The sequence below is a fragment of the Trachurus japonicus genome, chromosome 9, assembly GCF_045865225.1.
Source record: "Trachurus japonicus isolate A0001 chromosome 9, Traja_1.0".
NCBI lineage: Eukaryota > Metazoa > Chordata > Actinopteri > Carangiformes > Carangidae > Trachurus > Trachurus japonicus.
Window position 1 is genome coordinate 332868 of NC_140915.1, and position 25044 is coordinate 357911.

General features: G+C 39.7%; 1 protein-coding gene across 2 annotated transcripts in view; it reads right to left on the reverse strand.

Annotated features, from left to right (window-relative positions):
* Positions 1-2357: 2357 nt before the first annotated feature.
* Positions 2358-25044, reverse strand: part of LOC146980431 (NLR family CARD domain-containing protein 3-like) — a 56114-nt gene continuing 33427 nt past the window's right edge. For both annotated transcript variants that reach the window (XM_085785662.1, XM_085785661.1), the window contains 2 exons: positions 3107-3153; positions 2358-2968 (listed from right to left, as the gene is read on the reverse strand). In XM_085785662.1, coding sequence (XP_085641788.1) covers positions 2358-2968; positions 3107-3153 — 658 coding nt within the window. The remainder of the gene's footprint in view (positions 2969-3106; positions 3154-25044) is intronic.

Below are 25044 nucleotides of genomic sequence, written 5' to 3' on the forward strand. Positions count from 1 at the left end.
GGGTGACCATCAGGAAAACGATTTAGGGGTCAAAAATGGCTGGCATTCTCCTTTAAGTCAGTTTTGTTAATACATTTGGATGATAGATAGCCCAGGTACAGTGTTGGCAGTTAATTAAAGGTTGAATATGTAGAATATTTATTAAAAGCTATATTTAAAAAAAAAAAAAATACATCCATGGGGCGTTTTGAGGGGTACAGAATGAAAGTATTGCTTTTCCATAAAAACATTTTTTTTAGTCTGAATTAATATTTTTAATTTTTTTGACGGGCTCGACAATGACTTTCTGTCAACGTTGTGTTTCCATTCGTACCCGTAGCCGACACATGGCTCAGTTCTCCGCTGTTTTCCTGCCTCCTCCCGGTCGGATGCGTTTGTTTCCAACCAATAATAATATAATTATAATAATAAAGTATTCTCTACTCTACTCTAACCAAGCCCTTTTAATAATCAATGGGTGGATCAATGGATTATCACGTTAGGATGGGTGTATTTGTGTAGTCTCATCTGTCATAAACACGTATGTTGCAGAGCCTCCGCTGTCCCTGTAACAAGCTACAAGTCATTTATTCTGCTGTTAATGACGGTAAAAATGAAACATAAGGTAAATATCCTGCATAGTTCTCCTCCTGTCTGTCCTCTGATCAGAGTGGAGTCCCTAGCAACGGCCCGTTTTACCTAGCAACGGTCTGGCAATCGACTGCTGGAATTCTTTTTCTGTTGTTGTTCTGGTAATTCTACATAGTCAACCTAGTCAGTTTTCATTTCACCGCATCTATGACTCGTCCAACGGTGCTAACAGACCAGAGGGAGCTGATATCACGATTCGGTAATTTTTTTTTTTCCTGAATGTGTCTAAATCTTATTGAACTTTTTGTATATTCCACAAGAGCACTGGTTACTCCCCTGTGTGCCCTCCTGTGTGTTTTGACCGAAGAACATGAGACCGTCAACGACCAAGTTAGTATTAGAGTTAATGTGAAAAAACGATTCTCTCTGCTGAAGCGGCTAGCTGCCCGTTAGCTCCGTGTTAGCCATGCTAACGTAGCTCGTCTCAGACATTTACCGGACTGGGATCAAACTAATACGGTTTAACATCTAATGACCACAGTTTCATGTTAGCAGAACTGGTTTGTGAACTGGCTGATGATGTGTTAAAGGGATAGTTCAACATTTTGGCAAATTCTCCTATTGCCGTATTCCCTATAGTCATAGCAGTAGGTTCATCACCTTTAATTATCGGTGCATGTTGTTTTGAGATGGGCGGGGCAGAGACGTGAGCTGCCCAGTGAACACAATGGAGGTGGACGAGTTGTGACCTGCACATTCACCACGCTCTGAAATAATCATGTACAATGATGTAACATTACGACACATGAAGCAAATACTTGGAACTACTTGTGCTTTTGAAATCACTCAGCCCAGCAGCCAAAACGACTCGTACCTGCTGTCACCTGCTATAGTCAGACTGGCCAAATAAAAAACATGGTCTTCAACATGAGTTCATGTTTATTTTATATTTTATTGTGTCAGCTTGAAACCATACAACCATGTGTCGTCGAACAGGAATGTGCACGCCCAATCAAATCCCAAACAATCCATGAACCAATCAATGATCACTAATAAACGAAAATGAAGTCATGAGTGTTAATTGGCTCCAGTTTCCAAGAAACAGCAGTTAGGTAATAATTATAGAAATATATAATAAAAAACAATCAGTCTCAAAGTCAAGATACATTTAAATCTACAAACTTCATGAACTCAGCGTCATGGTAACAGAAAAAATCATTGTCTGGTAGGATTAGTAGCTGATGGTTTTTGTGCTGCTCTACATCAGCAGGAAATGTCCATCACATATAAAACTGATTCACATTGTTTTATTTGATTCAGTAAAACCACAAAGAAAAATAAATCACATGTAATTCATTCTATTCAGTGTCTCTACAACATGATGTTTGTTTCCAGTTGTGTTTCTTGTTGTGTGTGTTTAGCTGTGAGCAGCTCACAAACAGCCTGTAAAGTTGAACATGAACAGTGAATGTGTTTAAAATGTGTTTTTCTCCTCAGTGACGCTGGCGGCTCAGAGACTTTTAGCTTGGTGATATTAGGCCTCGTCCTTCATCAGCAGCTGAGTAAAAGTCACCGTGGTTTTTGTCCTGTAATAATCGACGCTTCCATCTTTAAAGGAAGAGGAAGAAGTTTACAAGAATCACTGAGAAGAGTTTAAAACATCAACTGGTTTAATCCATGAATGTGACAACGTGAGTGAGAGACAGAGACAGAGACAGACATGTAGAGACTGAACTGTCTGTTCAACAGTGAGAAGGTTTCTGTGACAGGAGGAGACTCTGATGCACTCAACACAGACTCAACCAGGAAACAGGACTGGACCAGGACCTGTAGAGTCCAAACCCAGGATAGAGAGGTTGAGTGAAGGTGGTGTTGAAGGTGTAGAGGTGGATCAGTGAGTCAGAGGAGACTCTGTAGAAGGACAGAGAGCCAGCAGGACAGTCCACATACACTGCTACTCTGTTAGAGACAGAGGAGGAGGAGGAGGAGGAGGAGGAGGAGGAGGAGGAGGAGGAGGAGGAGGAGGAGGAGGAGGAGGAGGAAGAGGAGGAGGAGGTGATGTCTGTTGATCTGTCATTGTGATAGACTCTGTAACCATCATCAGAGCAGTTCAGTCTCCAGGACTGATCGTTCGCTCCAAACCTACAGTCTTCACTGTTTCCTTTCCTTCTGATTCCTCTGTAACTCACTGATATAGAAACGTTTCCTCTCCACTCGACCTCCCAGTAGCAGCGACCAGTCAGACCAGTTGAACACAGCAGCTGAGGTCGAGGGTCAAATCTGTCTGGATGATCAGGATATGACTGATCCTCCTCCACACGTGTTGCCTTCCTGTTGTTGTCAGACAGTTTGATGTTTGTGTGCACTGTGTTTGTGTCGATTGTGAGTGGACAGGAATCTGATGGAGAGAACAAGACACAGCTGCAGTTATTGATCATGTGATCAGTTATTGACAGTTTGATGAAGACTCATGAGGTCAGTGATGTGACAGTGTGAAGATGGTTGAATGTGCTGCTCAAAGTAAAAACACACTTACACTTCCTCAGACCTGGTGTCAACCATGGGACTCCAGCAGGCTGCACCCTGAAAGGAGGAGGGGGGTCAGAGCAGCACCTTCTCTGTCAGCATGCACACATGGACATTACATGGCTCTCACACACACACTGTTTTATCACTGTGTTCACATGGAGGCTGGTATGTCTGGATGAACACTGAGCACAGAGAAGAAGGAGCTGGAGTCTTTATCTAGTGATGATACAGAGCAGGAGGAGACCAGGAGGAAACACTTCATCATGTCTTTTCTCCATGTCATGTCACTGCAGTGTGAGACACACACTTTCACTCTCTGACTCTCAAGCTGCACAAACACACGTCACAGCAAAGAAGATGAAGACACAACAGGTGGAGCTGACCAGCCCAGATATCCCACAATGCACCAGGAAAGGCACAGGTGAAGACACGTTTGTTAGAGCTCAGTGAAACAGAGAGTTTAGTGAGAAACACTGAGTGTGAACACAACTTGTGTTTGTCTGAAGAAAACTCCCCAGGAAGCTGAAGAATGAGGCTGTGAGCAGGTTTCCACAGGAGCCACAGCCAAGGGCGTCACTTTACTTTGAAAAGTGGTGGGGACAATGACCATATGCAACCCCCCCCCCCTTGGAAGCCTGGACCGTGGACCTGATGGGGCTGGACTCACGGGCATTTTGTTTTGTTTTTTTAAATTCTCCGCCGGATGGTTATAGAGAGGTAAAACACAGAATATACAATATATGTCCAAAAGACTTTGTCCCGTCGTCACGACGTGAGTGAGGATCGGATGGTGGCTCAGGTTTAGTGATGAGGAAACTGTCACTGTCAGCAGCTGCTCCAAACAGACACGTTACTAACTTTATTGTGAAGGGACAAATTAGATGTTGATTTCGTTAACAGTGACTTTGCACCGAACAGGGGCGGGGTTATGGGATGGCTACTTGGGCTCAAGCCCTGGATGTTTTACAGTAGGGGCAAAAAACATCTCAACACAGTTCATGTCAGTCTCCCTCCGCTGACCGCACCAGTCTGAAGTGTAGCCTCACGGACGTCGGGGGAGAGACGCACACTTATCAGTGATTATGTGATCTGAAGTTACTTTATAACAGCATACCGCATCATTACATCAAATAATGGCCGGTATTCAATCATTACACAAACAAAAAAAAAGGCCGGCCCTAAATACAAGAAAAACAAACAAACAAACAAAAAAAACTCATGTGTGGACGTCTGTGAAGACTGACGGGAGTGAAGCTGCCTCGTCCTCTGCTTCAGAGAGGGACAGCTTTCCACTGTCGGACCTGGGTCTCTGCTCTGTGTCCGGAGCATGGATATATTATAGATTCATGGACGAAGATGGACCGCAGCGCGCCACACGCTGTAAAAATGCGACTTGAATGGGATTGAAGCGATACAGCGTAACGGAGACAGAGACTCAGGTCTGACAGCGCAGCGAGGAGAAAAGCACGTGAAGAAGATGAAGATGAGCTAATGAACGATGAGCTTGGTCGCTATGTGTAAAAATAAAAGGAGGGATTTAGAAATAAAGGCTTCCCTCAGATAAAAGCCTGCCTCCCATAAAGGCCGTTGGTCATAGTCTACATCACACTGAGCTGTCAGATGAGGCCTGACTCCACTATGCCAGATGCCAGGCTGCTGTATGGAGCCAGGCTGCTGCACGGAGCCGGGCTGCTGCATGGAGCCAGGCTGCTGCATGGAGCCAGGCTGCTGCATGGAGCCAGGCCGCTGCATATCACAGAGATCTATGCATTATATGAGATACAGTAGTACTCACAAAATGTTAGGGATGTTTGGCTTTTGGGTTAAATTTCAGAATGCACCTAAAATGCACTATAACCTTTACAGGTGAACTTAAAGGACAATTCCAGGCGAATTCAACTCAGGGGTGTATTTTCATATCATTTTAGGTCTAAAAGAATGAATCTGAAGATTTTCAGTTTAATCGCTCCTGTTTTGCAATAGCTGCGTCTGTCCCCGCATCGCCACGGCAGCAATGAATGGGAGTGGATGTAAGTTCTGCTGTTTAGGCTGTTTCCAGCCCTCAAAGCCACAATTTTTTTCCACAGACAGCGTCAGATGGAGACTCAAACATGCACCGAGAAGTTTATTTACTTCAAGCAAGCCGACATGTTTGTAAAACTAGATCTAATTCAAAGTCTCCCGGAGTCTCGCGCGAGCCTGAAGTTGCAGTGCTGGTGTATTCAGGCGCAGTAGGAGCTACCGCTTGTGTCATAAACACAGGAATATCAACCCTTTACTTGCTTCAAGTGTACATTTTTTTCAGGTGGCTACTCAAAGAGGCGCCGAGAAGTTTTTTTTACTTGAAGCAAGTAAAGAGTTGATATTCCTGTGTTTATGACACAAACGGGAGCTTTTCCCACTGCACCTGAACACACCGAGCACGGCAACTGGGTCTCGCGCGAGACTCCGTGAGACTTTGAATTAGATCTAGTTTTACAAACATGTCGGCTTGCTTGAAGTAAATAAACTTCTCGGTGCATGTTTGAGTCTCCATCTGACGCTGTCTATGGAAAAAAATTGCGGCTTTGAGGGATGGAAACAGCCTAACCAGCGGAACTTACATCCACTCCCATTCATTGCTGCCGTGGCGATGCAGGGACAGACGCAGCTACCGCAAAACAGGAGACATTAAACTGAAAATCTTCAGATTCATTCTTTTAGACCTAAAATGATATGAAAATACACCCCAGAGTTGAATTCGCCTGGAATTGTCCTTTAATTTAACCTTCTCTAAATTTTTGAATGCACATGTCCAATTGTTCAATGTTTCAGTCCTTATTGAATAACATGCTGTTCTCTAACAAGGTGATTAACTACAGTACAAAAATCACAAGCACCATCTGATTTAGTGGTTCAGTTGTAATGTTCTGCTTCAATGGCAATTTGTATCTTCTTCTCTCTCCCTCTCTTTTTGTTGTGCTATAACCACCACTGTTGTTAGCTTTTGTTTGAGATAAAGAAATGACCATTGCATCCTTCTACTTAAAAGGCCTCATGATAGAATATCACTGTAGCATGAACTTTTTTATAGGGATATTCTTATCAAATATCCCTAACTTTTGGTGAGTTGTAAATGTAAGTCAGACAAATTGAGTTTAAATTCAGTTTATTTCCTTTTTTTTTAAAGCGTAATGCTGTGGGTAGGGAGGCTGATGTCAATCAGGATTACATGCACTCATTTTTATTTGAGTAGCTTATGATCATGTTTTATATTTTATTCTTTTTATGATGTAACACCTGTTTGTGGACCCTTCAGGACAATGCTTTTGTCTACCTAACGTTGATATGTTGAGATTTCCAGTAGGCCTATCACAGTCAAAGACAAAAAAAAAGGCAGATCTTTGTCTTTCCTTCCTCTGGGCTAGGCCTCGGATCTCCCATGAACCTAGATCCGCCCCTGCACCCAAACATATTAAGCATATATCGGATGCTGTCTCATCCGGTAGACTACAATCCGCTGTCGCGCTTCAGTTCGGCGTCTGTTCTATTTTTCACGCGAGCCGCGAGCGCCGTTGTCAAGCTGGATAGAACAGCTCGTAACAGACAGGAAGTCGGACACAGAAAAGGCGAGAGAATCCGGTCAATTTTCAAAATAAAATGATGATTACCGGTAATGAAGTTGTTGCTTGTCCGTCTATAAATATTTGTCAGTTGCGTCTGCACACGAGACACACACACACACATCTATACAGAGCTAGAGACAGACCTGTGTGTGTGTGTGGAAAACCGAGTACAGACGAGTGGAGTTGATGTTTTACCGGTGCAGAGAGAGCATGAAGCACGCTCCCTTTGCTACCTGCCTCCTTGTGGTGGGGACAAAATTGTTCTTGACAAAAAGTGGTGGGGACATGTCCCCAGCGTTCCCAGCGTAAATGACGCCTATGGCCACAGCAGCAGTGAGTGGATGAAGGAGCTCTAATAGAAACCATCTGATCACAGTGACAGGACGGATCAGGATCATGATCAATGACTCTGTTCTTCTCTGCTCTTCACACAGATCAGCTGCAACACACTGACTCACTGAGATCAGTCACATCATGTGGAACAAAGCAGCCGTCCTCAGGACCAGTCCTGGGGCCTCATTTATCAAAGAGGGTGTAAAACTGCTACTAACCCTGGTGAAAAAAAAGTGTACTTTATTGTATTTCAAGTATATTCGTATTTTGAATAGTATATTGAAAATGTAATTATACAAATTGTATTTTATATAAATATATAAAAATTACACTAACATCACACTTTCACGCTAACACTTTTAACACACTTGAAAATAATTATACTATATTACACTTTATAGAAATATATTAAACTAAAATATACTTAAAGTGAAATTTATGTGTAATTTCTAAAGTGTACTTATTTGAAATTTGTTTTCACACATACTTTTGATATATTTTAAAATGTATGCTAAAATTGTCATTGTAAAATACAATGATAACATATTTTGAAAGTATACATTTTAATATCAACACTGTAATATTAAGTTTGAGTGTATTTTAAGTTACATTTGAGTTTAATTATAAAGTGAAGTTATTTATGCTTGTAGCCTACTTCAGGACATTTTGGAAAGTGGTATTAGCCTATGCACCTAAACCCGTTTATTAAATTTTGTGCTGTGTGTTTGGCAAAAAAAAAAAGAAGATAGGCTACAACCTTACACGCATGAAATCACATGAAACAATACACTTAATTAACACTTAACAATCATCCACAAGAGCGTTGTAGAGTTGTTGGATTGTGTGTTTGATAGTCTCCGTAGCGGTAGCTGAGCAGCTCATGTCTCTGCCCCGCCGATCTAAAAACAGCTTGTAGGTTACCGTCAATTACAGTAAAAGTAACGAACCCTATCCCTAAGACTAGGGATTAACGGGCAAATCTGCCAAAATGTTGAAATATCCCTTTAAGCACATTGTTTTAATGTTATAATGTCTGTTGTAACCAAGGTTAAAAGTCTGTATTAAAAATTAGTTGATTGCATATTAAAACAGCTGAATTCATATTTAAAAAGTTAATTAATAAATACTAAGTTATGTTAATAATTAAAAACAGATACTTACCTATAAAAAGAAATTGAACAGTGATAAAATATTTTTTTATACGTTTATTTTGAAAGAGATTGGCTGGAGATGAGCTGTCAGCCAATCGGGAAGAAGCTCCCGCCCCTTGACCTGCTCAGAACAAGGTTCACTTCCTCCGGGACGGCGGCAAGATGGCGGAGGGAGCAGACGCGCTGTAAACTGCTCCGAGTGGCAAAACCTTAAAAAATGTAAATACGAACTCAAAACTCACAAAACTCGTCTCTGTTCGATGCGGAAAAATACCCAAGTCAAGTTAAGTCAAGTCAAGTTAAAGTCGCTCAACTTCCAGTAAGTAATCCCGGACATCTAACAACACAAAAGGCTACATGGCTAAAGCTAATGTCAACGCTAAAGCTCGTGCTCTCCAACAACACGAATACTGCGGTCCAGGAAACATGGAGACAAACGCCAAAGGCACAAAAAACTATCTAACATCGCCTTCTAAGCCACCAACTCCGCAGAAAAAACCAAGAGGAGAGGAAAACACGCTTGCAGGAGCCCGTGCCGACGATGCTTCAAACGCTGCTATCCTGGCTGAATTTGGGACACTTCAAAACATGATGGAGGACTTCAAAAAAGAACAAAAACAAAACACAGTCACCATGGCCAGCATCGCAAAATCAGTTGAATTTAATTCAGCTGAAATCAAAGAATGCAAAGAAAAAAACAAAGAGTTGGAAATAGAAATGAAACAACTCAAGAAGAAAAACACAGAGCTGGAAATGAGAGCTGCAGAGTTGGAGAGATACAAAAGAAGATGGAATTTAAGACTAAATGGCCTGTTTGAAGAAAAAGAGGAAAACACACGTCAGATCATCAAGGACATCATCGGAAAGATTGTGCCACACTGGAAAGAGAACATGGACTTCATCATAGACTCTGTGCATCGTCTAGGACCATACAACACCGACCGTCCTCGCCAGATCATCATGCAGTTCACTGGGAGACACTTCAGAGATGAACTCTGGCGTACTACCAAACATCACTCAGTCTGCAAGGAGCTCAACATCCGCTTCGCAGAAGATCTCACCAAAGAAGACAGAGAGGCCCGAAGAGCTGTATGGCCAAAGATTGAACAAGCAAGGAAGGCAGGCCATAAGACTATGTTCCGAGGCCCCCATGCAGAGGCGCTGTTTGTGAACAGGCAAGGCAGGCAACTGCTTGGGGCCCCGAGCCATTAGGGGGCCCCCGAGGGTCGGGGCTCGAGGGCAGTTTTATCGACAGAAATATCTCAAAATGCGCTACCCGCAGTGACCGCACCCCCCTCCCCGTATCGTCGTATAGCGTCGATTTGCAATGACATCGCAGTAGGAAACCCCCCTAACGGGGCCCCATGTCATTCTCCGGACCTGATCCCAGCTAACGTTAACCTGTATGATGCACCTTATCACTGGGAGTTTCTAATGAAGCCGAGGGAAAAAGACGAGTCCACCTGGGAGCAAGACGTGAAGAAAAAAGAGGCTGAAGTAAAAAAAGAATGCAAGACAGTGGTGGTAAGTGGAGCAGAGTGTAACGTGAACAGTAAATAACTGTTGAACAAATGCTAATAGTCTAACTGGGAGACACTTGAATAGCAGCTAATGTTAGCTTCAGACCAGTGGTGACCAGGCTACTTCACGTTTACAGTCAGTCAGTCAGTCAGTGGGACTGCACCTGACTGAGGGACTCTGTGCGTGCGGTTCTGGTGCTCCACTCGGTTACGGTCGTTAAGTGACAAAAAAAAAAAAAAAAAAAAGCAAGTTAACTTAACGTGGTCTCCTTGGCAGCAAGTAACAACACTATTAACTTGCTAGGTAGCAGGGTGACATAGTAAAGTTATGTTACAGTATTGAAGTGAGTAGCCTATTATTATAATAATAATATGAAAGTGTAAAAGTTAACAAGCTATTGGTGCTATGAAAGCTATGCCCAAGGAAAACATTTAAAAATCACTCTCTTATCTCTCCTCAGGATTATTATTTGATTTTCTGACAGCAGCAAAACAAAGGGACAGAGTGCCACCCCCCCCCCCTCCCAGTGCTGACAGTGAAAACTGTAAGTGTATATTGTCATAAAGAATCTTTAGAGGGCATGGTATTATCAATTAAAGTAAAACTGTCTTTTGTTTTTTTGTCATATAGCCTATCAGTTGAACGTCCACCTCCAGTGAGACAGCAACACCTGCCCATCATGAAGACAACATGTCACCAGCTTACACCATAACTGGACATTTTGAATAAAAAAAGTTTAAATTTCATACATTTTTTGTTGGTGTTCGATTATTTATAAAATGACGGTGATAAACACTGGTTGGAGGGCCCCCTGGGGATTTTTGCTTAGGGCCCCAGCAGACTCTAAAATCGCCTCTGCCCCCATGCCTTCATCAATGGACAGAGAGTCACACCATGATCAAAGTAACAGGGGATTTTTAATCCTACAAGCAAGTGAGTTTTGTTAAGCAATTGACACGCTTAAGGTTTTGCTACCATAATGGGTTAGTATCCTTATATAGCACCGTATTCTTGTTTCTAAAACAGTTCAGTTAATTCATCTCATTTTTTGTTTGTTTTGAATCATATGTTCCAGTTAAAAAATGATATTTCTCTAATGTCTGTTAATGCAAGGGGTCTAAGAGACATGACCAAAAGAAAAAGCTTTTTTTTATTTTGTAAAGGGAAAAATGCTAATGTTATTTTTTTTACAAGAAACGCATTCCAAGATAGAAGATATAACTTTCTGGTCTAAACAATGGGGAGAAGAGGTTTATTTCAGCCATGGTACTTCAAGATCAGCAGGAGTCGCCATCCTGCTAAAAAATTTCAAAGGTCAGGTTATTTCTCATATGGCAGATGTTAATGGTCACTGGCTAATGCTCATACTAACCCTTAATGATTTCAAATTCATCTTAATCAATATTTATGGGTACAATGGAAGCACTGAAAATAAAAACCTGTTAGAACAAATTGGCTTACAATTAGCTAATATGAAATCAACATACTCAACTGATAACTATAATAGGTGGAGATCTTAACTTAGTCCATGATGAATTCTATGATAAATTTCCTACTAGATTCTCTGCAAGTCATCCAAACAACACTTTTATAAACTTCTGCAATGACCAAAGCTTAACGGATGTTTGGAGACACTTAAACCCTGGAATACTTAAATTCTCATGGTTCAACTCCAAATATAAATCCAGAATTGAACACTGGTTAATTGCAACCCACTTGCTATGCTATGATATCAGCTCTGATATATCTGCTGCTCCACTTACTGATCATAGTGTTATCTACCTATATGTGAAACCTAACAACAGTAGAACTTGTTCAAACAAATATTGGAAATTTAACTCTAGCCTAATCAAAAATAATGATTATTGTCAAAAGATGAAATCACTAATTACTGAAATTATAAACTTGGAAGAACTAACAACACCTGTTAAAAAATGGGAATTCCTTAAATATAAAATACGCCAATTTTCCATTTCATTCAGTAAAAAAATTAAAAAAGAATTAGAGAAAAAGGAACTAGACATTATCAAACAATTAAATGTTTACTGCAATAAACTCAACCCTACTGAAGACGATAAACAGAAAATACTAATTCTTCAACCTAAATTGGATGAAATGTATATTCAAAGAGCGCAAGGGGCTTTCATTAGATCGAGAGCTAAATGGATAGAGGAGGGGGAAAAAAATTCAGCATATTTTTGTGGTCTTGAAAAAAGGAGACAAAAGAAAAATAACATCAGTTCCTTGATAGTAAATGATATAGAAATCACAGAACCAAAATTAATCTCCTCAGAAATCCTCAAATTCTATAAACAGCTTTATAGCTCTAAATTCTCGAATGAAGACTGCCATACATTCTTAAAGGATATAGAAAAATATATTCCCAAAGTTGAAGATATCTTTAAACAAACATGTGATAGTCAAATAACAATTACTGAACTGGACAAGGTAATTGGCCGCCTGTCTCTTAACAAGGCACCAGGTTCAGACGGACTCACAGGAGACTTTTATAGACATTTCTGGGAAGATATTAAAAAACTACTGCATCAAGTATTCCTTGAAATATTTGAAACTTGTATACTTCCACCCACAATGAGACATGGGCTCATCATCTCAATTCCTAAACCTGGCAAGGACCCCAGATTCATAGAAAACAGAAGGCCTATTACTCTTAGAAATTCTGATTATAAATTACTCACCTACATCTTCACCACTCGTCTTCAGACAGGAATTTCAGAGCTTATTGCAGAAACACAGTCTGGTTTCTTAAAGGGAAGATCAATCCACAATAATATACGGCTGGTAATGGACATTATTGAATATAGAAATCAAATAGAACATGATGGTTTTCTTTTCTTTTTAGACTTCTATAAAGCGTTCGATTCCGTAGAGCACTCATTTATCTTCCAAGTTCTTGAACATTTAGGTTTCGGAGTCAAATTTAGGAATTTAGTTAGTGGATTATATCAGAATATCAACAGCTGTGTCATGCTACCTTGTGGCGCCACCCCCAGTTTTAATGTTAATGTGGGAATTCCACAAGGTTGTCCCATTTCACCATATTTGTTTATATTAGTCACAGAAATGTTAGCAATTTACATTAAAAATTGTACTGAAATTAAAAATTTAAATGTCTTAGGTACCGATATTGTCATCAGCCAACTTGCGGATGACACAACGATATTTGTACAAGACAGACACCAAATTCCAATAACAATAGAAAAAATAAAAAAATTCTCCAAAGCTTCAGGGTTAACCTTGAACTTAAATAAATGTGAACTATTTGCAATTCATGATACAACTCTGAAAGACATCTGTAACATCCCAATCAAGTCAGAAATTAAATACCTTGGAGTACACCTTACAAAAGACCAAAAACAAAGTCAATACTTGAATGTAGAAAAAAAAATAAAAGAAAGTAAAGCCAAGTTAAATTTATGGCTCCAAAGAGACCTCTCAATACTTGGCCGAATTTACCTTACCAAGATGGAATGTCTATCAAGATGCATTTACCCAGCCTACTCTAATGCCATTTCAAATAAATTAATCAAGTCTATTAACCAAATTAATATGAATTTTATTTGGAGGAACAAGCCACACTATATGAAAAAAAGTAATATGGTTAAAGAAATTAAAGATGGTGGTTTAAAAGTTATTGATTTTGATTGCCTCAATGGAACCTTAAAAATCAATTGGTTGAAATCTTGGATCAAACATAGCAACTCATTTTGGTACTGTGTTCCCAATTCCCTGTTCAATAAGATCGGAGGTTTAAAATGTCTTCTCATGGCAGACTTCAACATCAATAAATTGCCTATATCATTGTCAGAGTTTCATAAACAAATTCTATTATATTGGAAAATGTTATATGTGCATAACTTTTCACCCCACACTACTATGCTTTGGAATAATAGATATGTTTTATACCGAAATAAATCATTATTCTATCAGGAATGGTATGAGAGGAATATATGGTCTGTGGTTGACTTAATGGATACCAATGGTAATCTCCTAGATTATCAACAATTTTGCACTAAACATAAATTCAACCCATCCAAAACAGACTTTATTAAATTACAAAAAGCACTTCCTCATGGATTTGTATTTCTAACAAAAAATATATTGGCCCACCAACCTATAATACCACAACTGGGCCCATTGTCAGTACAGGGGATTTTAATCCTAGACAAAAAATGTAACAATCATTTTATAAGGAACTGCCTCACGGAAACACTGTTCCCCGGCAAACAAAACAAAAATAATATCCTACATAAATTTGATAATAAATCAATTGATAAACTATGTACCTAAAATTTCCTATACCCCCCAAAACTAAATAAACACACTTTAAAATTATGAACAACATTTATCCTTCTAAAGAATTACTTAGACTACGCTTTAATATCGATGACAATTTATGCACATTTTGTGAAAATGACATTGAAACCACGGACCATATCTTCTTCTCATGTGATATAATACAAACCTTCTGAATTGACATCCACAATTGGATCAAACAAAAAATAGTATTATTTCCAGCTGCTATCTCTCGTGATGATGTCACTTTCGGTATGATCTTACAAAACAAATATGATGAACTCTGTTGCAATTTAATTCTTTGTCTAGCTAAGTTTTTCATCCACAAGAACAGAGTTATGAAGTCATCCCCCAAATGTATTGTCTTCATGAATGAATTTAAATTGTACATGAAATCACTAAAACTTGCAACAGAAATAAAGGCACAAAAACTATATGATAATTTAAAGAATTTCCCCACTGAAATGAATAACTAAAATTGATTTGAATCCCCCTTATGAAATCATTGTTTATTCTATTTTATATTTAATTTATTTTTTGACTATTTATTTTGAGATGTTTATTTTAATTTTACTTTTATTTCAACTGCTCTAAATGTATTCTATTGAAGCACTAATGTGTATGTTCCTATTGTGAATTAACTTGCACTAATGTTGAATGATGTTCATCTGGCATTCCCTTGACACTTATGGTATATGCACTATGAAAAATGCCAGTGTTGTTTATTTTTGTACTTTTTCAATAAAAATTGGACAAAAAAAAAAAAAAAAAAAATAAAAAAGGTTCACTTCCTCCGGAGCCGTTGTCAGGAGAGCGAGCAGCCCCGCATCGAGCATGACACTTAGCTTGTGAAGAGGAGACACTAGTAAAAGTTGATAAAAGTGATTAAAAACTACGGGATAACTCCGGTGACGCCCTGGACCTGTGAGAGTGAAGCTAGAGGGACCCGACATCTCCACCAAGAAGAAAACGCATCGGTGAGAAATCGTTTTTTCCATGCTAAATGCTAACCGCCAGTGCTAATCAGTGCTAATACCAGAGACCTTACCCACTCGTGTGAATCACTAGCGTTAAAGCTAGCACTAGCTTCATTTTGAAGGTGCAATATGAGACGTTTTGAGAATTTGTTGCACACTGAACTGTAAAATCTGATGATTTAGCACAGTATCTGCGTTTTTAGCACGCCGAGTCACTATTTTATGCTAAGACATGGCAGAAGGTGCACACTGTACGTCTTCTTACTGGTATTAATGTTATATGTTATATGTTATATGTGAAGACGTTATTTTTATATTATTGATGTGGAGAAGTTATTTTAATAACTTAATCTCTGATATTTTGAGAATGTTGCTATGATATTATTGGGTGTGGTGTCATATTACAATGTTTATTCAGTTAGAAATATTCTCTGTGAATTGAGTGGATTTAACATGATTTATATATTGTATTTCATGATTGAGAGTTGAGAGAATTAAGAGAATGTTCTGACATTACTCATCATAGGTCAGGTTTTCCTGTTGGATCCTTTGAACCTTGGACCTACCCGGATGTTGGAGCCTGGATCGAGACGTTTGATGGCGAACCACAGCCTGGAGGACAACTAGAGATATGGTGCCCGCAAAGAATCAAGAACCTGGATCCTTTCATCACTTCATTACACACACACACACATACACATATCCAACACATTCAACCATGCGGTAGGATAGATCCTCTTCACTTCCTCAGTGGACTGAACATTTCATACTGGGAGTGACTGGAAAAAGAGGTGACTTGAACTTTCAAACATAGCTGCAATTTTTTTTTTTTTTATGTTCCTACTTACCTGGGTAAGAATTGTGTTACACTGTGTATGTACATGTGTTTTGCTTATCCTTCTTTAAAGGACAATTCCAGGCAAATTCAACTTGAGGGTGTATGTTCTTATCATTTTAAAGCAGAAGTAAGTGGTCCGGTCGTTTTCGCTAATGCTGCGTTCCAGGCAGGCTTTTGAAATCGTAAATTACAGCTTCAAGTCACAGCTTACGACTTTGTAGCGTTCCAGGCAACCCACTCGTGTTTTTCCGACCTGTTTTACCAGTGAAAGTCACTATTTTTTTTTTGAACATTCTGTTTATTGAATTTTTCCATATTGAAAACAAGTGTTTCAGTGACTTATTGTGAACATATTTTTTTCAACCCGAACCCCCCTCCCGTTCCCTCCCCCCGTTTCCCATTACTGGTATACTGTATATCAAAAATGTACTTACAGTTAATACAAATTATAATACAGTAGGATAAAGACATAGAATAGGTACAAAAAATAAAAATAAAAAAAATATATAGAATAAATAAAAATAAATAAATAAATAAAAATAGTGATAATGACAACAAGTAGTAATAAATAGATTAATAATGAGATAGAACAAATGGAGAAAAGTACATAGTTTAAATACATTGCTTAGTAAAAGGAGAAGTTAAACAAAATATAGATAGTTAAATTTCTGTCGGCAACTACGTCTATCTTTGGCGTGACTCTTCAATCAGCTATGTCTGCTGTGTTCAGATGCTCCATTAGACCACCCCATACTCCTTCAAATTTATCTGGCCTTTGTTTTAGATTGTACATTATTTTTTCGTTGGGGATACAAGAGGTCAGTTCACTAAGCCAGAGTGAGGGTGGGGGCGGGTGCTCATCCTTCCATTTAAGAGCTATGCATTTATTAGCTGTTGTCAAAGCTATTCTTATGAATCTGATTTTGTTGCCCCTTACAGGCAGCATCGATGTGTCCCCTAATAAAATTAACCTTGGTTCAGATGGAATATTTATTTTAGTTGTCTTGGATATGGTTCTAAGTATTGTTTCCCAGTAGTTGAATAATTGTGAACAAGACCAGAACATATGAAGAAGAGAGCCAACTTCGGATTTGCATCTTGGACAGTATTGAGAGATTGTCTGATTTATCTTGTGTAGTCTTTCGGGGTGAAATAGACTCTATGTATTAGATTATATTGGGTTAATATATGTTTACTATTATGGGAAAAGCGCTGGGCCTTTTCACATAACTCAGTCCAATCAGCATCTTCAAAGTTATGAGACAGGTCAGCCTCCCATTTTTCCCTAACCTTAAGTCCCTCTTTTTCGAACAGACTGTTAATACCAGCATACATGTGAGATATAAACCCCTTGAGCTCCTTTTTGCTGCTCAATATATTATCTAAGGGTTGTTTTTTAACTGGTAGAAGTCTGCCCCCCTGTTCTGTTCGAAAGTAATGCTTGAGTTGCAAAAATTTAAAGAAGTGCTTTTTATCAAGGCTGTACCTGGCTGTAAGATTTTCAAATGACTCTAGGACCCCATTTTTGTACAAGTCCCCAAATGTCCTAATTCCCTTTGTGAACCACGCCTGGGTGATGCCATCTCTTAGGACCTTTGGTAGAAACGGATTCGCATGGAAGGGAGTAAGGTCATATAAGGGTTGGCTACTTTGGGTCTTTTTACGTAAATCAGACCACATTTTGTAGGTGTGTTTTATGAATGGGTTTGTTGTCAGCGTACAAAGTTGTTTGAGTGAAGGAACATATGGGATTGATGCGAGACGAAAAGAATTAATATCCTGCTGTTCCATCTGTACCCAAGAGGGGGGTTGTTGTAAATTTGCTTTCCATACCCAGACCGCCCGGCATTGTGCTGCCCAGTAATACGTTTCAAAGTTAGGGAGTTTCATTCCACCTTCCTGAGATGTTCCCTGAAGGATTTTTAACTTTATTCTGGGAATTTTGCCCTTCCATATAAATCTAGATATAGCTGAGTGTAGCTGTTTAAAGAAGTATTTAGGTATCGCAGTGGGTAGCATCTGAAACAGAAAGAGAAATTTTGGTAGGATAGTCATTTTGATACAGCTGACTCGACCCATCAAAGACAGAGGAAGGTTCATCCACCTGTTAAGCTCCACTTCAGTTTTTTTTAATAAAGGTAAATAGTTTAGAGAGAAAGCCTTTGAGCATACATTGGGGATCTGAAGGCCCAGATATGTTAATTTCTCAGAGCACCATTGAAAGGGTATGTTATGTCTCGATATTTGAGACCCCGCTGTGTTAAGTGGCATAACAACGCTCTTACTGAGATTTATCTTATATCCAGAGATAACACCGAATCCGGTTAATGTTTCTAATAATGTGGGTATTGACGATTCCGGTTCTGTTAAATAAATTAGGATATCGTCCGCATATAACAAAATTTTGTGGGTGGTGCCCCCCATCTGTTTACCTTTAATTAATGGATGGGATCTTATTGCTGTCGCTAATGGTTTCTATTGCCAGCGCGAATAGCAAAGGCGAGAGACCGCAGCCTTGTCTTGTGGAGCGTGAGAGGGTAATTTTAGAAGAAATATCATTATTTGTTTGAATTTGAGCCATTGGGCATTTGTATAACATCTTAACCAATTTAATAAAAGTAGGACCAAAATTCATTCTATTCATTACATCAAAAAGATAGGGCCATTCTACACGGTCGAAAGCTTTCTCCGCATCTAACGACACAGTGATTGTAGGAGAGTTATCTGTCTCAGAGGCGTGGATGATGTTGAAAAGCCTTCTGACATTATCAAATGGGGAGCGATTCTGGATAAATCCAGTTTGGTCCAAGTGTATTAAATCTGGGATATGTTTTTCTAATCGCAGTGATAGTATTTTAGAGAATATTTTATAATCTGTGGATAGAAGTGAAATCAGTCGGTATGAGCTGCATAGTTTCGGGTCCTTCCCAGGTTTAGGTAGAACCGTAATTAGCGCCAATTCTAAAGATTCTGGCAGTCTTCCATTTTCAATAGCATGATTATACATCAATAGCAAAGGTTTAAGTAGTTTAGGGAGAAAAGTCTTGAAGAATTCAATGGGAAAGCCGTCCAAACCAGGGGATTTCCCTGACTTAATTTTGGAGATGGCTTCTGATATTTCTTTTTCTGTGATAACTCCTTCCATGCTCCCCTTAGCGCCCTCATTAAGCTTTTTGAGATCATATTTATCTAGAAAGTTTTTTGTTTTTTCAGGAAAATTACCTTGAGTAGAGTAGAGAGCTTCATAAAATGTTTTAAACATATTGTTTATCTCTTTGGGGTTGGTAATTGTATTAGAACCTGATTTCAAAATATGTATTTCTTTTTGGGCTTCCTCCCGACGAATCTGCCAGGCAAGGAGTTTGCCGGCTTTATCCCCTTGCTCATAGAATTTTTGCTTTGTCCTTCTCATTGCATTCTCTATTTTCCGAGTAGTTATAGTGTTGTATTCTAATTGTTTTGACCTGAGTTTTTGTTTGGTTTCTGTGTTACGTAATGTTAGATGTTGCTCTTCGAGTTCTTTTATTTCTTTTTCCAGAGAGTCCACCTTTGAACTATATATTTTACGTTTGCCAGAGGTGTATGATATGATTTGACCTCTTATGTAGGCTTTCACTGATTCCCAAACAAAATTAGGTGAGGCAGAATTCTGATTTATTTCGAAAAAAAGGTCTAGGTGCTTATTAACAAATTCTATAAATTCAGAATCGTTGAGTAAATAAGAGTTGAAACGCCATCTTTTAAGAGAACCAGATGCCTCGGTAGAAGGGATCGTGACCAGAAGCCCAGAGTGGTCGGAGATAGTTCTTGCTAAATATTCACAAGGGGGAATTGTATGAGCTTTAGCTAAAGGGACCAGGAAGAGATCAATTCTTGAGTAGCTGTCATGGACTGGCGAAGAAAAGGAGTACTCCTTTGTCCGTTGATTCTGCATACGCCATATATCACAGAGGCCGGAGTTTCGGAGCTCTATTTTTAATGTTTTTGCTGCTTGTGTTAGGGTAGTTTGCTTTGCTGAAGATCTGTCTAGGATAGGATCAAGCACTAGATTGAAATCCCCACCAATGAAAGTTTCGTCAGGAGGATTTGGTAGATTAAAAAAAATATCATGGAAAAACTGAGGATCATCATAATTGGGCGCATATATGTTGACTAAGGTGATAGATTGAGAGAGAATGGAGCCTTGAATAATCACCCATCGCCCTCCTCTGTCTTTGCAGGTGGACTCCAGTCTGAACGGAATTTTTTTGCTAATTAATATAGCCACTCCTCTAGCTCGTGAGGTAAAGGAAGAGAAGAACACCTGGTTGAAGCCACCTTGTTTTAACTTTGAGTGCTCGGTATCATTCAAATGAGTTTCTTGCAGTAAGGCTATGTCTATCTGATTTTGCTTTAAGTAATTAATGATACGTTTTCTTTTTATGCAATGATTGATACCTTTAACATTGAGGGTTAAGCATCTGTATTGCATGGGTGTACTTGTCATTATTTAAGTAATATTAATATGGGAACTAAGTTGACTGGCAATATATAGCAGAGTCCACATACCCGACTGTTGCAAATAAAATGTGGAAGGAAGGGGCAAAAAGGAAAAAAAGAAAGAAAAGAGAGAGAAAAAAAAGAAAAAAAAAGAAAGAACAAAAAACACACATCTGAATAAACCAGTAATAACTAATCCCTATTATAATGACCTCATTTCCTATCGAGGTCTTCTTACCTACACTGAACTTATGCGGTGATGAAAGCGTTGTGAACATAGTTAGGTTGTCATCAGCCCTCCAGCATTGATACATATAAGTCTCTGAGTAGACCCTATATTAGAGGCAGTGGCTGGATTGCATGAAACTTATGCTTTTTGATTGTTTACATTCAATCTGAACCGTAACAAACTATTCTGCCCAATATACTCAGAATAATGTATGTTTATAATTGAGTCCAAAATTAGCACAATATAGAGGATATGACAAAGAGGGTAACAAAATATCTCAGCTGCTTACAGACTGTAAATGATTTTTTTTTATTTTTTTTAAGGAAAAGAAAAAAAAAAAAAAAAAGAGAGGGATCTGTCTATTGTCAGATAGCTTATACACAGTTTGGAAATCAATTAACTCTGAAACCAGTGCTCAGACCAACAACGCGGTTATGTTACTTTAACTTCACTTGACAGATAGTCCCTTTTAAAATTCAATAGCAGTCTTGAGTATTATTGGGCTCTGTGCGTCTTCTCCATAAATACCGTTTATGTCCCGTTTAACGTGATGAGATTACCTCCGGGTATTCTCTCTGCAGGAACGAAGAGGCTGCCTCCGCTGAGTCAAACGACTTGGTCCCACCTGATCGCGTGTCCACTCTGAGTATGGCCGGGTACAGCATCCCGTACTTCACTCCTGCTTGTCGGAGCTGTTTTTTCAGGGGGATGAAAGCCATTCTCTTTTGATGTAGCCTGGGCGAGAGGTCAGGAAATATCATGATCTTGGAGTTGCCATAGTATAGCTCTCCTTTTTTGCGGGCGGCGTCTAGTATCTGGGTCACATCCCTGTAGCGGAGGAGTTTGAGAACGAAGGCTCTGGGCGCTCCTTGCTCGTTCGGGCGTCTCAGCTGCGCGCGGTGGGCTCACTCTATCTCTATCGGGCCAGAGAGTCCCAGGATCTCCGGTAGCCATTTTTCCAAAAAGTCCACAGCGTTAGTCCCTTCCACTCCCAGCGGGAACCCCACAACTCTCAGATTTTTGCGGCGTTGCCTGTTTTCATAGTCGTCGAGTTTGTCTTTGAGCTCCATCATTTCTTTTTGCTGCTGCCGCTCCAGCTCCGTCAGTCCCTGGCACAAGTCCACAACGGCGGCCTCGTATTCGGAGCTCTTGGCTTCCAGTGCGGTGACTCTCGTGTTTGTTGTGTGAATGGCTTCACTCATCTTTTCCAGTGCGGCGTCCACCTGGTGTAGTCGGGTCGTGACGGAGGTTTGAATTGTTTCCGCGAACTTATGCATTTCGGCGGAGAACCACGCGGGCGGAACCGAAGTGTGTAATGTGTTGCTGGCGTTAGCTTGCTGCTATCTGGGGCCGACGCTTTAGAGTCTCTTAGGTTGTAGGTCGGTTTCTTTTCTTGGTATCCTGGTCCAAAGGCTTTCGGTGTCGACATTGTGCTTCCCTAGTGAATGTCTGTTTCCCAAAAGCTATGAAAAGGGCCTTACTCGTAGTTAAATCTCAGAATATACCGGAGGGCTGAATTGACCCGACCGTTCGCTAAGCCGCCATGACCGGAAGTCCGTGAAAGTCACTATAACGGCCACTCGTAACTTCCGACCGGTGAACTCGTACCAGATCGAACTGGTACGGCTTCACGGTCGGAAAAATACGAGTTTCCTTGAACGCACCATAACAGTCCTCGTCCCTACGTCGCCACATTCACGGCGTTCCTTGGCTGCACACACAGCCCTGCATGCCGTTCTCTCTCCTCATTGGATAAAAACTGTAGGATACGATAAAAGTTTTCTCCTGGGCTCAGAGCAGAGCAGAGTGACTGACAGACCCGTGTTTCAGACCAAACACTCTATAGAAGTGATTGCTGTCGGAAGATACAACTATTTAAGACTTATATTAACACAAATATATCACTTACTTCTGCTTTAAGTCTAAAAGAAGGAATGTGAAGATTTTCAGTTTAATGTCTCCTGTTTTGCGGTAGCTGCGTCTGTCCCCGCATCGCTACGGCAGCAATGAATGGGAGTGGATGCAAGTTCCGCTGGTTAGGCTGTTTACATCCCTCAAAGCCGCAATTTTTTTCCACAGACAGCGTCAGATGGCTACTCAAACATGCACCGAGAAGTTTATTTACTTCAAGCAAGCCGACATGTTTGTAAAACTAGATCTAAATTCAAAGTCTCACGCGAGACCCTGTTGCCGTGCTCGGTGCATTCAGGGGTAGTCAGAAAGCTACCGTTTGTGTCATAAACACAGAAATATCGACTCTTGACTTGCTTCAAGTAAAAAAAACGTATCGGCGCATGTTTGAGTCGCCACCTGACGCTGTCTGTTGAAAAAAATGTACACTTGAAGCAAGTAAAGAGTCGATATTCCTGTGTTTATGACACAAAAGGTAGCTCCTACTGCACCTGAATGCACCGAGCACGGCAGCAGGGTCTCGCACAAGACTTTGAATTAGATCTAGTTTTACAAGCATGTCGGCTTGCTTGAAGTAAATAAACTTCTCGGTGCATGTTTGAGTCTCCATCTGACGCTGTCTGTGGAAAAAATTGCAGCTTTGAGGGCTGTAAACAGGCTAACCAGCGGAACTTGCATCCACTCCCATTCATTGCTGCCGTGGCGATGCGGGGACAGACCAAGCTACCGCAAAACAGGAGCGATTAAACTGAAAATCTTCACATTCCTTCTTTTAGACCCAAAATGATAGGAACATACACCCCCAAGTTGAATTCACCTGGAATTGTCCTTAAAGGTTTATTTGTAATGTTTAGGTCTGCTGCCTGAAATAAACCTATTTCTATTTTCTATTTCCTATGTACGAAAGAAGCAATATTTGAAAATGTGTTATTAAAGTTTTCCTTTGAAAATGTTTAAAAACCATATGTAAATGTTTATACATTTAGAGATAGTACAAGTTTCTGTATTATTTGCAATGTATTATTATAATTTGGATGTGGTTTAAATACATTAAAGTATGTTTTTTTTACCTGGAAGTAGTCCCACAAGTCTTTCAGCCTTTAGTATACTTGTAACACATTTGCATGAAGGTAGAAAGTAGTATACCAAAAGTATAATTAAGTATATATTTTAATACACTAACATCTAATTTTTAATGTACTTATAATACAAACAAAGTACACTTTAATTTAACTAATTAGGCATGTATTAGTACATAAAAGTCATGTACTTGAAGTGCACTAAATATACTTTAAGTTGTTCCACTTTAGCACACAAAAGTACACTAAATACACTTTAAGTTGAGCTTTTCTACAATTTAATTACAATTTAAATATACTTAACACAAAATTAGTTGTTCCAATTTAGCACTCTTCAAGTTAACTAATCTTAAACACACTTGAAATATAATTATGTTTAGTGTGGCTTGAAGTACACAAAAGTATGCTAAAGTTTAGTACACTTAGTACATTATTTTTTCACCAGGGAAATATTTGCGTACAGCAAAAAGACGAAAATGGCGCACACCCTAAATATTTACACCTTTTTCAGATCAATCAAACTGTGCGTACGCACAACTCTCCGCAATAAATCACACCGGGGGACAGCTCTCCATTCGGACAAACCTCCACTTCGACACCCCGCTGTTCCGAAATACCCCCACTTCGAAACACCGCTACTCCGACACCCTCCCCCCCGCAGTTGTCCAAGGTGCTGAACCGCGTGACGTTGTTTACATTCTGCTTTGCGGCTTGTCTGTGAAACGTGCGCTGCTCAGAGCTCTGACTCTTTCTTTTCTTTTTTCCATGGACCAGCTTTCCTGCTTGTGTACACATTTGTCTTTCATCTTATGACACGCGCAGTCCCTGCAGATTGGCAGCTGATTTGAGAACCTAATGCATATGATTTACTATTGCGCATTTCCTTTTGCTGCTGTAATAATTATACAAATACGATGGAAACTGGTAATAACAAACATGCATCAAAATTACAGAAAGAAGTGTCAGGCAGGGAAGTGAAGTTTTGCTCGGTGCAGAGGGAGAGAGCAGAGCACAGCAGCGGATATTTAGCCTAACTGCTCCACAAAATGACACAAACAGGAGGCAAAAAAGAAAGAAAGAGGCAAACACATAAGCCGTGAGTCTCCTTCGCCTCGAACCTTTCCAAGCTGACCCATAAACTAGGCAATTAGTCATTATTCTAAAGCCTAAAAAACTCAAAAGACAATCAATCATTTTTTACTGCCATTTTCGATTCAAAAATATGTCAATTTGATAGGCTTTCAAATCACCAAATGATTTGCTGTGAATAATTTTGTTTGTTGTAATGATTGTGAGCATGGACAACGGACGTCTTGTCTGTTGATTACTGTACGCTGACCGAAATGTCATGCAAGCGGAGCTGAACAGGCAGATGCGTAAAACACATATTTTGACTACTTCATGCTGTTGCTATTTTTTTTTAAAGTTACCTTTCGTTTCCTTTGGATTTTTGTGCGTATTATGAAGCCGTCCTGGTCCATGTTTGTAAGCCTTTTTACCAGGAG